This window comes from Hemicordylus capensis, chromosome 10 (assembly GCF_027244095.1).
Source record: "Hemicordylus capensis ecotype Gifberg chromosome 10, rHemCap1.1.pri, whole genome shotgun sequence".
NCBI classification, from domain to species: domain Eukaryota; kingdom Metazoa; phylum Chordata; class Lepidosauria; order Squamata; family Cordylidae; genus Hemicordylus; species Hemicordylus capensis.
This window is the reverse complement of record NC_069666.1, coordinates 23,745,025-23,759,624: the sequence shown is the minus strand read 5'-3', so window position 1 is coordinate 23,759,624 and position 14,600 is coordinate 23,745,025. Positions and strand designations below refer to the sequence as shown.

General features: G+C 47.6%; 1 protein-coding gene across 4 annotated transcripts in view; it reads right to left on the bottom strand.

Annotated features, from left to right (window-relative positions):
• Positions 1–14,600, bottom strand: part of CIB2 (calcium and integrin binding family member 2) — a 50,562-nt gene that overhangs the window by 19,484 nt on the left and 16,478 nt on the right. For all 4 annotated transcript variants that reach the window (XM_053272715.1, XM_053272716.1, XM_053272713.1 and 1 more), the window contains exon 3: positions 1,073–1,184. In XM_053272715.1, coding sequence (XP_053128690.1) covers positions 1,073–1,184 — 112 coding nt within the window. The remainder of the gene's footprint in view (positions 1–1,072; positions 1,185–14,600) is intronic.

The following is a 14,600-nucleotide window of genomic DNA, read 5'->3' as shown; positions in this document are numbered from 1 at the left end:
TCTATCATGTCTCCCCACAGTCGTCTTTTTTCTAAACTAAGTAGCTCCAGGTGTTGTAGCCTTGCCTCAAAAGGAAGGTGCTCTAGGCCCCTGATCGTCTTGGTTGCCCTTTCTGCACCTTTTGCAGTTCTACAGTGTCCTCTGATAAAGATATCTGCATGATGGGGCTCTGTACAGAGCACCCATAATGCCCTGGAGGCCTCAACATGGGAGTCCTAACAACAAGGTCCAGGCTCTACTTCTGTATTGTGCCAGCTGCCCAAAGAAGGGATGGAGCTTTAGCTCTGTGTCAGAGCATCTGCCTTGCATGCAGAAGGTCTCAGGTTCAATTCCGGGCAGCATCTCCAGGTAGGTCTGAAACCTTGGAGAGCCGCTGAGTCAGCCGTGGCCCTCCTGCAGATGTCGGACTACAATTCCCATCCTTGCTAATGATTGGCCACTGTGGCTGGGGATGGTGGGAGTTGGGGATGATGGGAGTTCCATCATTTGGGGGCACGTGTTTGAGAACTTCTGCATTCTAACAGATTGCAGCTGGAGATGATGGGAGTTGTAGGTCAGCAACATGTAGACTACTACCAGTTGGGAACCCCTGGTCTACATTAACTGGCGGTTGGCTGTCCAAGATTACAGGAAGGCATCTCTAGCAGCCCTATCTGGAGGTGCCAGGGTTTCTGCATGTGGCAGGTGCTCTACCACTGCGTTATGGACCCGTCCCCTAAGGTTCCCAACCTGGGTTCCTCTAGATGTTGCTGAACTACAGTTCCCATCATCCCCAGCTACAATTTATTGTGGCCAGGGATGCTGGGAGTTGTAGTTCAGCAACATCTGGAGGCTCCCATTTTCGGAACCACTGCCCTAAGGGATCTTCCGGCAGACAGTGCTCCTACGTAGACACCCATCCAAATGCAAACCAAAGCAATCTTTGCTTAGCAGGAGGGACAATTAATGTTTGCAGCCACAAGACCGGCTCTCCAAGGTACAAGATTCATGCCCGAATGAGTCCTCCATCCAAAGACCATGAAGTGGCTACAGAAGGTGGCCGTATGGTTGCTATTGTAACAAAACTTGATACCTTTAGCTCTGGCATGTTTACTATGAGCTGTATAGGTAGTTTAACATCTGGATTCCTGGTATAGTCCATGGGTACCATGTTTGGGGCCAGTTCGTGGTATCGGCCGTGCAACCTGCAGACAATCACATGTAAAAAAGGATCTGTCAGTAACTTCATTCCAGGTGGTTTCGATCCGCCCAACCTAAGTCTTGAGGATCAGGTCTCCACCCATGAGTCAGACCCACAAATGTTGGCCATCGGTGTCACCTGAAGGGATGAGGGCTCATAGTGAATTTTGGCAAGGTCTCCCCACCAGAGATGGAAAAGAGGTGATAATATGGTTGCTCTTCTGGCTTTCTCTGGGTTAGCACCCCTTCTTTATTCCTACCCTCAAACGATCGTATCGTATTTGCACAGAGGAAAGAGTTAGGTTCAGGGTCAAGGTAACAATGAACAAATTGTTGCAATATCTCTACAGAGCAATCCTTGGAGAACATTCCTCCCAATTTTCAGTTCCATTCCTCTGACAACATCAATCTAATTGTATAGTACCATATTTACCTGAATCTAAGATAAGCCCTCCCGTTCAATCCTGTTAAATATTGGGGGGGGTGTGTGTGGAGGGTCATCTTAGCTTCAGATTCATCTTTCTTTGGGTAAGTACAGGTATAACCTGTCTATAGCCTCTATCTTTTAAGGCATCCTTACATTCAGAGTCACCTTCTATTCAGGTAAATGTGGTAGATGGGTGTTTTGTTTTGTTTTTAAAGCTTTCAAAACACCATTGCAAATGTGGATGCTGCAGGCACAATAGTCAGGACAATGATAGCACCAAAAGCTAGACGTCTTGCAATCCTATCACCTCTTTTCCATCTTGAGGGGTGTAGAGCTTCTCAAGGATCATCATGAGCATTCTCCCCCACAACAGAGATGGTACAAACCATCGAAGCTGGCTCATGAAAAGTAAAGCGTGCTGTCAAGTCAGTATCAACTCCTGGTGACCACAGAGCCTTGTGGTTATCTTTGGTAGAATACAGGAGGGGCTGACCATCTCCATCTCCTGCACAGTATAAGATGATGCCTTTCAGCATCTTCCTGTATCGCTGCTGCCCCATATAGGAGTTTTCCCATATTCTGGGAAACATACCAGCAGGGATTTGAACTGGCAACCTCTGGCTTGCTAGTCAAGTCATTTCCCCTCTGTGAACATAGGAACATAGGAAGCTGCCATATACTAAGTCAGACCACTGGTCCATCTCGCTCAGTATCGTCTACACAGACTGGCAGTGGCTTCTCCAAGGTTACAGGCAGGAATCTCTCTCAGCCCTATTCTGGAGATGCCAGGGAAGGAACTTGGAGCCTAGATGCTCTTCCCAGAGCGGCTCCATCCCCTGAGGGGAATCTCTTCCAGTGCTCACACTTCTAGTCTCCCTTTCATATGCAACCAGGGTGGACCCTGCTTAGCTAAGGGGACGTCATGCTTGCTACCACCAGACCAGCTCTCTTCCCAGAGCCACCTGTGCTATTACATGGCTCTTGTGGTAGCAAACCTAAATTATGAAAGGTTTGCATTTGGTACTCCCTCAAAAGGTGATGCTTCAGAGAGCTCACCTTCCTTCTTATCCCTCCTTGAACCACAATGCACCTGCAAGTGGTGACCTATTGAAGACGGAGGCTATACTTACCTGACATCATCCTACCTAGTTACTGATGCTCACCACAATGCAGTGGAGTAGGCAAAAAAGCTCCCTAGACCCAGGACCAATCAGGACTACGAAATTCGAATTGGTCCCCAAAGGCAACCAGCTCGGCCCTTAACTTCCAAGAGGTGCTGAAGATTGTGGAATCGCATGGCGGAGAGAGCGTTATTTCCCACTGGCCAATGAAAGGCTGGGTATTTAAGCACATGACTAGCTCAGCCAATCCCTGAGCCTCTTCTCCCTTGCCACAAGCAAAGCTGACCCCATTGCCAAAGCAGGGAAGACGTTAGGTTTAGACCTGTTTAGAGGATGATTGTGGAGCCAAAATAAAACTAAGAGGTCATTCCGGAGCATTCTCAAGCAAGTCTTCTCATGAGGAGACGGTTCTCATTTAAATGCTTCCTCTTTGAAGTGGCACTAATTTTATTTGTTTGTTTGTTTGACATATTTTGTGTCTTGTTTACAATCTTTTTTAAAAAAATTTTTTGCTGTAAACTGCCTTGGGATTGTTTTAATGAAAGGCGGTATATAAATTTAACAATCAATCAATCAATCAATATCTGTATGCCGCTCAAAATGTATGTCTCTGGGCAGTTTACAACAAAACAATTCAAACAAAACCCAATGAAAAGGTTAAAAACATCACAATAATTTAAAATTTAAAACAATGTTGGAAACTATTAAAACAGTATCTAATTAAATGCGCTCCCGGATTATCTATGTGGTCGTTAAGAGTCGACACCAACTTGATGGCACTCTATCTATCTATCTATCTATCTATCTATCTATCTATCTATCTATCTATCTAATTAAAATCTTGGATGAACAGATGTGTCTTAACTGCCTTTTAAAAAGTTGTCAGAGATGGGGAGGCTCTTATTTCAACAGGGAGCACGTTCCAAATAACCTTATCATTCCAAAGCCTTGGTTAGTTCCCAGTAAGGGCGCCAGAAGTAGAATATCTATCAATGACTCCACCTGGATCTAGTGCCAAGGGAACAAAGCATGAATGCTGAGACAAATCCTGCACGGGAGAAGTGGTTCTATTGCACCCTCAAAGAAGAAGGGGGGGAGGGATTTAGATCAGAAGGCAGCAAGCGTTTGTTTATCTGTGCTGGGTAATCAGCAAAGAGAAGAAAGTTTATTTTCTCCTCTGAGTCATGCTCCCGATGGCTATCAGGCGAAGCATCAGCGAGCATAATCTACTTAACTGCACTCCCATGCAGTTAACTGCAAGCAAAGTCCATTGGCTTGAAGCCAAACTTTGCTACAACACAGCCGAGGCGAGTCGAAGCCGACCAAATGAACCTGAACCTTCTTGGCTTTGATCCCCTTGTCAAATACATCTCGTTCAGGGCTAAGTTATACCCTTCTCCTATCCTGAGTGACACAGCTGTGGGGTTGCATTTCTAAAATAAATCAATTCCCTCTCCCGTCCTTTCAGATGAGCACTTTAGTCTAGCATTGATCCTCAGACGTGAAGAACTGGGAGCAGAGGCCATCTGAGGACGGGAAGAGAATGTCTTTCTTTATTTCCCGTAAACTGGAGGGGGAGAATCCCTTTTCATGAAAACCTGCCAATCATATTCCTGATTTTAGAAAGGACAGTCAGCAGTACACATGAACACCTTGCAAGGAGATCTCAGCATGGGAATGCCACCTGGGCTGGCATCTCTGTACCACATGTAGCAGGTAATTTCATCCAGGCAGGCAAGAAAATCCAAGGTTTCTCCTACACCTAAAGTAGGGCTGGGCAAACTTAGCCCTCCAGATGTTGTTGAACTACAACCCATCATCCCCAGACACATCAGATGATTCTGGGACCTGGGGGATGGGAGCTGGGGTGATGGAAGCTGTAGTTCAACATCACCTGGAGGGCCAAGTTAGCCCACCTGTGTCCTAGAGGGCCACCAGGCCTGCATGCCTGGTGGGCTGCATTCAGTAGGGTGATCTGTACTTCGGCTGGTCTGCATTAAAGCTTGTAACCAAGAGGGCGATGTAGCTAGCTGCACTAAGGCACTCGGATTTTTGAGTGCAAAAGGTCCCCTTCAAACATATGTCATAATCCCATGTCATGAACCCTGAGCCGAGGGGCAGAGCCACCACTGCACGAACAGGTTCAAAGAACCTGGGCCGCCATGCTCAGGGGCCTTGCCTCACGCTCCAGCCAGGTTTGTGAGCAAAACCACGCCCCTAGAGTCCGATGTGAGACACAGGAGGCATGGCTGTGGGAACCATTGGCAGCGGGCCCCCTACACCACTCCCTACACCACTGCCTGAACTTAGGAACATAGGAAACTGCCATATACTGAGTCAGACCATTGGTCTATCTAGCTCAGTATTGTCTTCACAGACTGGCAGTGGCTTCTCCAAGGTTGCACGGCAGGAATCTCTCTCAGCCCTATCTTGGAGAAGCCAGGGAGGGAACTTGAAACCTTCTGCTCTTCCCAGAGCAGCTTCATCCCCTGAGGGGAATATCTTGCAGTGCTCACACATCTAGTCTCCCATTCATATGCAACCAGGGTGGACCCTGCTTAGCTAAGTGGACAATTCATGCTTGCTGCCACAAGGCCAGCTCTTCATTCCTCTCTTCTCTCTCATAGGATCATAGGAAGCTGCCATATACCAAGTCAGACCATTGGTCTATCTAGCTCAGTATTGTCTTCACAGACTGGCAGTGGCTTCTCCAAGGTTGCAGGCAGGAATCTCTCTCAGCCCTATCTTGGAGAAGCCAGGGAGCGAACTTGGAACCTTCTGCTCTTCCCAGAGCGGCTCCATCCCCTGAGGGGAATATCTTGCAGTGCTCACACATCAAGTCTCCCATTCAGATGCAACCAGGGCAGACCCTGCTTAGCTATGGGGACAAGTCATGCTTGCTACCACAAGACCAGCTCTCCTCTCCTTGACCCCTCCTTCATCTTAGACAGACCCTAAACCTGACCCCTCCCTTCAGCCAAGACAGACCTCCGAGCCCAACCCTGAGACAAAAGATGTGGCAGAAGAAGAAGCATCTGAGGGGGGGGGGGGCCGCCAGGGGTGGAGCCACCATTGGGCCAACGGGTTCAAAGAACCCAGGCCGCGCCCAATCAGGGGCCATGCCTAGCAGCCCCGACACGCCCCTTGCATCTGACATCAGATGCAGGGGTGCTGGTTTAGCTCCCGAGCAGGGGCCGCACAGCCCCTTAGGAATTGAACGCCAACTCCCGAACGGAGCCTCGAGGCTCCGTTCAGGAGCCAGACCACAGCCCCTGTGTATGATGTCAGATGGGGCATGGCTAGCCCCTGCGTCTGATGTCAGACACGGAGGGTGGGGTCAGCGGGGCCACCACCGCTGCCACACATGGGCCGCTGGCAGTCAGGCTCCACGCCTGGGCCCCACTCCTGGATTTGAGGGATCCTGTACCTCTGGAACTTCCCCTCTGAGGATGCCTCCATCTGAGGATGCCTCCATCCTTGTTCTCTTCTTCCTCTTCTACCTTGGAAGAAGAAGCTGAAGCTGTGCCACCCCCATTCCCAGTGTCTTTCTTTCTTTCTTTCTTTCTTTCTTTCTTTCTTTCTTTCTTTCTTTCTTTCTTTCTTTCTTTCTTATCACATTCCTCCTCCAAGGACCCCAGAATGATTATGTTTATCCTCACAACAACCCTGTGAAATAGGTTAGGCTGAGAGATAAGTGACTGACTCAAAGTCACCCAGTGGGTTTCATGGCTGAAGGGGGATTTGAACTCGGGTCTCCCCAGTTGTAATCCAACACTCTAGCTGTTCCGGTGTAGACTCCAGGTGTAGACCTCCTGGCCAAGACCTCGGACTATGACTTGACCTGGCCTATGCTTACTCCTTCATACAACTGATTTCCTGTCTTGTGACCTCCCCTTTGTGACCTCAGCTTACACTTGGCTCCTATAGTGAGAAAACCATATAGTGAGAAGACCTATACTGGAAGACCAGCACATCAATAGATGTTTTCACGAGTGCAACACAAGTCTGGAGCACAAGCTTCAGGCTTAGCACAAGCAGCTAGCATGACAATTTTGTGCTAGTGCAGCATCCTAGGAAAACAGGAACCTGGGAAGCTGCCTTCTACTGAGTCAGACCATTGGTCCATCTAGCCCAGTATTGTCTTCACAGACTGGCAGCAGCTTCTCCAAGGTTGCAGGCAGGAGTCTCTCTCAGCCCTATCTTGGAGATGCCAAGGAGGGAACTTGGGAACGTCTGCAGGCAAGCCGGTGGATGCTCTTCCCAGAGCAGCCCCACCCCCTGGGGGGAGTCTCTCACAGAGCTCCCATTTAGTCTCCCATTCAAATGCAAACCAGGGTGGACCCTGCTTAGCAAAGGGGACACTGCATGCTTGCTACCACAAGTCCAGCTCTCCTCCATCCTTGCACATGTGCTTCTCTGGGAAGTCGGCCAATGCATGGAACACTCCTTAGGGTAGAAGGCAAGCAGGCTTGTCCTTCACTGGCTCTCCACTCAGCAGCAACACATCATAGACCGCTGTACTGTGCTACCTTAACTATGAGAACTTTCCAGCAGGCAAACTGCTGAAAACGAAAGATAAGCACTGGAAATGGCTCATCGATTAGGAGGCCTGAGTGGCCATTAGACCATGAGAAACGGTCAGCATCTCATTAGCTCCCTCGACAATGCACAAAAGAGTCCCAGTCAAGGCTGGTGCGAGAAGAAGAGATTGCAAAGCATTGATTCAGGAATGCATATGCCTTCATATGCCAGAAGAGATGCATTCCCTTTTGTTTCCAAACCTTCACATTTGAAGATAAGGGGGCTATTCTCACAACCAGGAGAAATTGAGCTAAGGGAGCCTAGCTTGATTCCTCCTGGTCGTCTGCTGCTGCAGGAGCCGTGCGACTCCCGGCAGTAACCTACTCGAATGACACCTCCCCTTAAACGAGGTTAGTGGAGCGAGTGCTATGCTAACCCCATGTAGTTGATCGTGTGCCACCACACCATGGCTCTGTGCTGCAGCAACACATGAGGAGACCCCCACCGGGAGGCTAAAACAAGCCTCCCAGTCTCTGGGGTCTCTCCAGGATGTCTCTCCAGGATGTCCCACTCATGTGGGACATCCTGGAACTTCCAAGGGGTGGGCAGCCTCCAATCCCTGAAGCCCCCACCGGCTCCATGACAGAGCCAGTAGTCTTCCCTTCAGAGGACCCATCTGAAGACCAGACTGCTGGGGGAAGCCGAATAAGTGCTTACAGACTAGAGCATTGCCCCTTTAAACTCTGGCAACTCCTGTAGAATGGTGGAGCTAGAGACAGAAACTGGGAGCAGAGCACTTTGAAGGTTCATTCGAGACCAGATCTCTGCTGAAACAACACTACCTATCCCTTGGTTGATGTTCTGCCTTCAGCTCTTGGAGCTGTCCAGGTTCTGATCCTGCTCTGGGAGCTGGCCGTGGTCCTGTTCGTCTTTCAGTTTCCTGCCTGAACCAGCCCCCTTCTGCTGCTGAATCTCAGACTCCTAAAACCCAGCAGACCCCTGCCTGGAACAGGATATAGATCGACCCAAGTTCATTACTCTGTTGCCTCTGGGATGGTCCATCTAGCTCAGTTTTGCCTACACCAGGGCTGCTCAATTTTGGCCCTCCTGTAGATGTTGGCCTGGCTATCGGCCACTGGCTGTAATCCCTGGCTATTGGCCACTGTGGCTGGGGATTATGGGAGGTATGGTCCAAAAAAAAAAAAGCTGAGGGGCCAAAGTTGAGCAGGCCTGGTCTTCACAGACTGGCAGTGGCTTCTCCAAGTTTACAGGCAGGAGTTTCTCTCTGGCCTATTTTTAGATGCCAGGAAAGGAACTTGGAACCTTAGGCATGCAAGCATGCAGATGCTCTTCCCAGAGAGGCCACATCCCCTAAGACAGGTCTGCTCAACCAGCCCTCCTGTAGATGTTGGCCTACAACTCCCATAATTCTTAGCTGATGTTCATTGTGGCTAGGAATTATGGGAGTTATAGTCCAAAAACTGTGGGGGGGGGGGGGCTAAGTTGAGCAGGCTTACCCTAAAAGGAATATCCAACAGTGCTCACATGTAGTTTCCCATTCAATTGCAAACCAAGGCAGACTCTGCTTAGCAAAGGGGACCATTCATGCTTGCTACCACAAGACCAGCTCCAACCACTTTTCCCTCTAACAGGGGTTACCAGATGTTGTTCATTACAGCTCCCAGCATCCCCAGCAGCAATAGCCAGGCTGGGGGTCCTGGGAGTTGTAGTCAACAGCATCTTGGAATCCCTGTTAGAGGGAACACTGCTTGCATTGTAAGCCCAGAGGATGAACATATGACATTGCCTTTTACTAAATCAGACTGTTAGTCCATCTTGCACAAACAAGGGCAGTTCACAGGACCATAAACTGGGAAGAAGACAGGTCCTACCCTATTTTAGGAGCTGTGTGTGTGCTCTCATTGTGCAGACATATATTAGATTAAAAAACAAAGTCAGAAGCAGAGAGCTTGATCATCTGTCAAGCCCCAACTGGGTGAGATGATCCCCCCACCTATTTCATTCAGAAGCTTGGGACAAAATCTGGCTAGGGCACATTCATCCTAACCAGCTGACGATCAAGCTCTCCGCCTCCAAATTTGTTTCTACCTAGTACACAATTGCAAAATGGGAGTGCGCCCAGCTCCCAAAACTGGGTAGACTCATCTCCTACCCCATTTATGGACATATGAATGCCATCTCTGGACAGAGTCTTGCCTCCTTTAACTGGTGATTCCAGGGATTGAACTTGGAATCTTCAGCATGCAGAGCATGTTATCTACCACTATTCACCATCACTAATCTCACTGCTTTCCCTCTGGAGATGCAGCTATCAGCTCAGCAAGGGTCAGGTGACACAAGAGGCCAATCCGATTCCACTTGGTTCTGTAAGACAGGGCCTTTTTGGTTGTGGCCCCTCGGCTTTGGAATGTCCTCACCGAAGAGCTTTGCCATGTCCCCCCGCCCTGGTGTTTTTTAGAAACCAATTAAACACACATCTTTTAAAAGATGCTTTTTAATGTTTCTGTTTATATCTGATAGGTTCTTTAGTTTTTATAGTTCTCGGTTTTTAGCTTTTAAAATAACTTTTAATTTTGAACTTTTTTTTAAAAAAAGTAATTGTAAATGTGGTTTTTTCCTGGTCTTTTAACTTTAATTTGGTTAACTATTAGTCTTATTTTACATTGTATCTTTTTGTTAACATTGTGAGCTGCCCCAAGCAGTAGTGTACTGGAGGGGTGAGGTGTAAATATTTTAAATAAATAAATAAATAATATGACTCCGCTGTGGGTCTTCCCTTGTTGCTTTGGCACAAGCTGAGCTCCTCTCCACCTTCTAGTTCAACTATTTGCCAGCTCCAGGGCTCCCAAGCTGCAACTAAAATTTCACTTGTGCATCACAGCTTGCACTCCAACAGGGACAGCGCCCAGGATCAATGTTCCATTCAGCCAATGGTTGGCTGAGCCAGCCTTCTTACCACCATGTTCAGTCAGCAGTTTACCGGCCAGGCCATTGATCACTCTTGTTTGCAACATCTCTGGAAGTGAGGGAAGAGAATTCCTGGCTGGCTGAATGGGACATCTGCCCCAGAGCTTGTATTTGTCTCCAGAGAGAAATCGAAACAGGCGGGTCGGGAAACGAGTAAGCAGTATTAACAGAATGGAAATGTCACGTTATGGGGGAAAGAACCGATTGTCAAAAACCAAGAAATGTGATTTTGGACACCGCATCACAGCGTGTGAACGTTTTCCTGTCACTTTGGTTCACTTCTTGGACCACAGTTCAGTTGAAGAGCACATAGTCTGTATGCAATGTTTCTGCCCCAGCATCCAGTTAAAGGGTGCTGGGTAACAGGGCTGAGAAAGGGATATATGCTAGAAAGCAGCTGCCAGTTGGCATAGATGAAGGGTTCCCCATCTTGGGTCCCCAGATGTTGTTGGACTATAACTCCCATCATCCCCTGCAGTGTGGCAGGAGATGATGGGAGTTGTAGTCCAACAACACCAGGTAGGGGGGGGCCAAGGTTGAGAAGGTCTGGAATAGACAATACTGGGTAAAATTTAAATTTTTTTATTTATTACATTTTATATCCCACTCTTCCTCCAAGGAGCCCCAAGCGGTGTACTACATACTTGAGTTTCTCCGCACAACAACCCTGCGAAGTAGGTTAGGCTGAGAGAGAAGTGACTGGCCCAGAGTCACCCAGCAAGTCTCATGGCTGAATGGGGATTTGCACTCGGGTCTCCCCGGTCCTAGTCCAGCACTCTAACCACTACACCATGATGGCTCACCACCAAATAGATCAGACTCAATAATAATGAAAAATTAGCCCTCAATGGGTGGGAAAGTGTAGCTCACATGAGAATCACACAGCAGTACTGTCCTCTCCAAGGCACTGTGTTTCTTGTTCTCACATCACGTGGATACTTTGCAATTTACTCCCTGAATATCAGTACACAAACTGATGTCTGTGGACCTTCTTCCTTGGCAGGTCTGTTTTTTATCTCCATCCATTACCAGGGACTCTTCGGTTATCACTAATGCGAGATTAGATCACGTTACATTTTTCCTGTAGAAGAGCATAAATCATCCCCTCTCATTAAAGGGTTTTGGGTTTTTTTTGTTGGTATTAGTATCAAAATAAGAAATAATACAGGCAGTTTTCCATGAAAAAAATTAGCTACAATAGGCCAGGCTTGAGGATTGAATTATTTTGTGGCCTTGATCATGTGAGGCTCATGAGCTGGGATGGGGCTTTTGCATCTGTTTCCCATGAAGATGAAGAAAGTCTCAGGTTTGATCCCTGGCAGCATCTCCAGATATGGCTGAGAAAGACTCCTGCCTGAAACTTCGGAGAGCCATTGCCAGTCAGTGTAGACAATACTGAGTTAGATGGACCAAGGGTCTAGGATAGGGCTGCTCAACTCTGAGTCAAGTTCATTTCCGAGAGAGAGAGAGAGAGAGAGAGAGAGAGAGAGAGAGAGAGAGAGAGAGAGAAGATATAGATACTGTAGATAGATATAGATATATAATTCCCATAATCCCTGGCTATTGGTCCTGTGCCTGGGGATTATGGGAGTTGTAGTCCAAAAACAGCTGGAGGGCCTTAGTTGAGCAGGCCTGCTCTAGGAACATAGGAAGCTGCCACATACCTAGTCAGATCATTGGTCTATCTAGCTCAGTATTGTCTTCACAGACTGGCAGCCGCTTCTCCGAGGTTGCAGGCAGGAATCTCTCTCAGCCCTATCTTGGAGATGCTGCCAGGGAGGGAACTTGAAACTTCTACACTTCCTAGAGCGGCTCCATCCCCTGAAGGGAATATCTTACAGTGCTCACATGTCATCTCCCATGCAAATGCAAACCAGGATGGACCCTGCTTAGCAAAGGGGACAATGCATGCTTGCTACCACAAAACCAGCTCTCCTCCCTAACTTAGCCTAAGACAGCTTAGAAAGGTCCTAGGTTCAATACCTGGCAGCATCAGGAAAGTCCCCTGAAACCTTGGAGAGTCACTGCCAGTCAGTGTAGATCAGGGATGCACAATGCTGGCCCTCCAGATGTTGTTGGACTACAACTCCCATCATCCCTAGCCACAGTGGCCGACAGTCAGGGATGATGGGTTTTTTAGTTCAACCACCCAGTGGTGGAGAATTGTGCGTGGCTGTGTATGATCTATGAGGAGAGTTGGTCTTGTGGTAGCAAGCATGACTTGTCCCCTTAGCTAAGAAGAGTCCATCCTGGTTTGCATTTCAATGGGAGACAATATGTGTGAGCACTATAAGATATCCCCCTTAGGGATGGAGCCTCTCTGGGAAGAGCATCTTCATACTTGCATGCAGAAGGTTCCCTCGCTGGCATCTCCAAGATAGGGCTGAGAGAGCTTCCTGCCTGCAACTTTGGAGAAGCCGCTGCCAGTCTGTGAAGACAATATTGAGCTAGATAGACCAATGGTCTGACTCAGTATATGGCAGCTGCCTATACTCCTATGTTCCTAAGCTGAGATGTGCACAGATTTGGCAGGCAGGCAGAAACTGCTGGGTTTGGGTCAGAAAGATATTTGATGGGAGGAGTGAGTGTGATAGCGCATCAATGAACCACTTCAAGGTATGTATCCATTAGTTCCGTTCCCCCTGTTCCACCCTCCAGTGCCTGTACAACACATTTTGTTCTCCTCCAAGTCGATGCTCTTAGGGGGAACTGAGAGTTCTGCAGCCTTGGCTAGACAGAGGATTATCATTCATTCTTTCTCTACCTTTTAGGTACACTGCACACAGAAGTGAGATCTCTGTTTTGGTTAAAATGGAAATACAGAATTCCTCCGGAGCTTTGTACTAGAAAACATTTTGTAAAACTATAACTGGCTACCAATCTGTTTCCAGACCATATACAAAGTGCAATAATGACCTATAAAGCTTTTACTGTCTTGGGCCCGGGGCGTTTAAGAAAGCGCCTCCGTTGTGAACCGCGCTGCCTACTGAGAGCATCAAGAGAGGTCCAGTTGCAGTTACCGTTGGCTCATTTGGCAGTGACTCAGAACTAGGCTTTTTCTGTAGTCACCCTGGGACTTTGGAATGAGGTCCCTTTCAGAATAGGAGCGTCCCCGTCTCTGGCTACTGTGGTGTTTTTGCTTAATCCATTCCTTGATCCAGGCCAGCTTTTGAATGGGGTTTTAGTTACTTGTATTCCCGTCCTGGAGTAGAGGCGGGGCTAACAATCAGCCAGCAGCAAGAGCACGGAAAAGCAGTCTGCACTTGCCTCTCTGTACATCTATCTATCTATATATTTATTTCTCCTAGGCGTACCCGTCGCTAATCCCATGTGTGGCAGCTCTCGCGAGAGTTCCCGAGCAGCTACCGATTAGTGACAGGGGAGAAAATAAGGAAGCTGGCTACCAGTGGGCTGCCCGGCCGCCGGGAGCAGGCAGCAGCGGGCTGCCCAGCCTAGCTACTAATATCTATTTCATCAAACTATTAATATTCCTGATTCCACTCCACTGCCTTGTCCCTGCACACCATAACTCTTTCCTCTGGATTCTACAGCCACCTTTTAAAAAGCTCTTAAGACACACCTGTTTCTTCAGACTTTTAGTTATAAACCACATGGAGATATTTTATATTAGGTGGTTTATAAATCAAATCAAATTAAAAAAAAATAAAGTTCACGTTACTCGCTTTGGGAGGAAAGTGTGCGTTCCATGCCCTCTCCTTCCTCCTGAGTAACTGTAGAGAGAGATCAGAACTTAGCAGAAACCAAAGGAACAAACTCTGGAGCAATGAAAGCCCAATCTATGGTCAAAGTTTTGGAACTCTGTATACAGTATATATACAGGCAGACAACAATTCAAGATGAATATCTATTTAAATTTGCTCTGATGTCCACACGAGAAATTTGCTTGAAGATGCAACTGAACAACTCTTTTCTTAAAATGTATTCTTACGCTTCTGAGTTCTTGGTTGCTATATGAATGGGTTGTTCACAATGGCTTAGTCTGCCCAGTAACTAATGGGTGATCAGGGGGTTATCGAATAGAACATGATGGCCCTTAATAGCCTGGAATCTCTCTCCAGCCTTTGAGATGTGAAACAGATCAGAGTTTCAGGGAGAGGCACAGCTAGAAGCAGATTTTCAGTCTGAAATTTGAGATATTCTGAGAGAAAGCTGTGAGCTATTCCTTGCCATGCAACAAACAAATCCTTCATCCCAAACTAAACCAATACATAAAAATAGAGGATTGTCTAAGAGATGTGCATAAAACTAGTTTTCCTTGTTCTGTTTGAGTTCAAACCAGGCTCAAGCTGGGAAAGTTCAGTTAAGCTGACTTGTGGTTTAGCTTGAGCCTGAACCATGCTTTA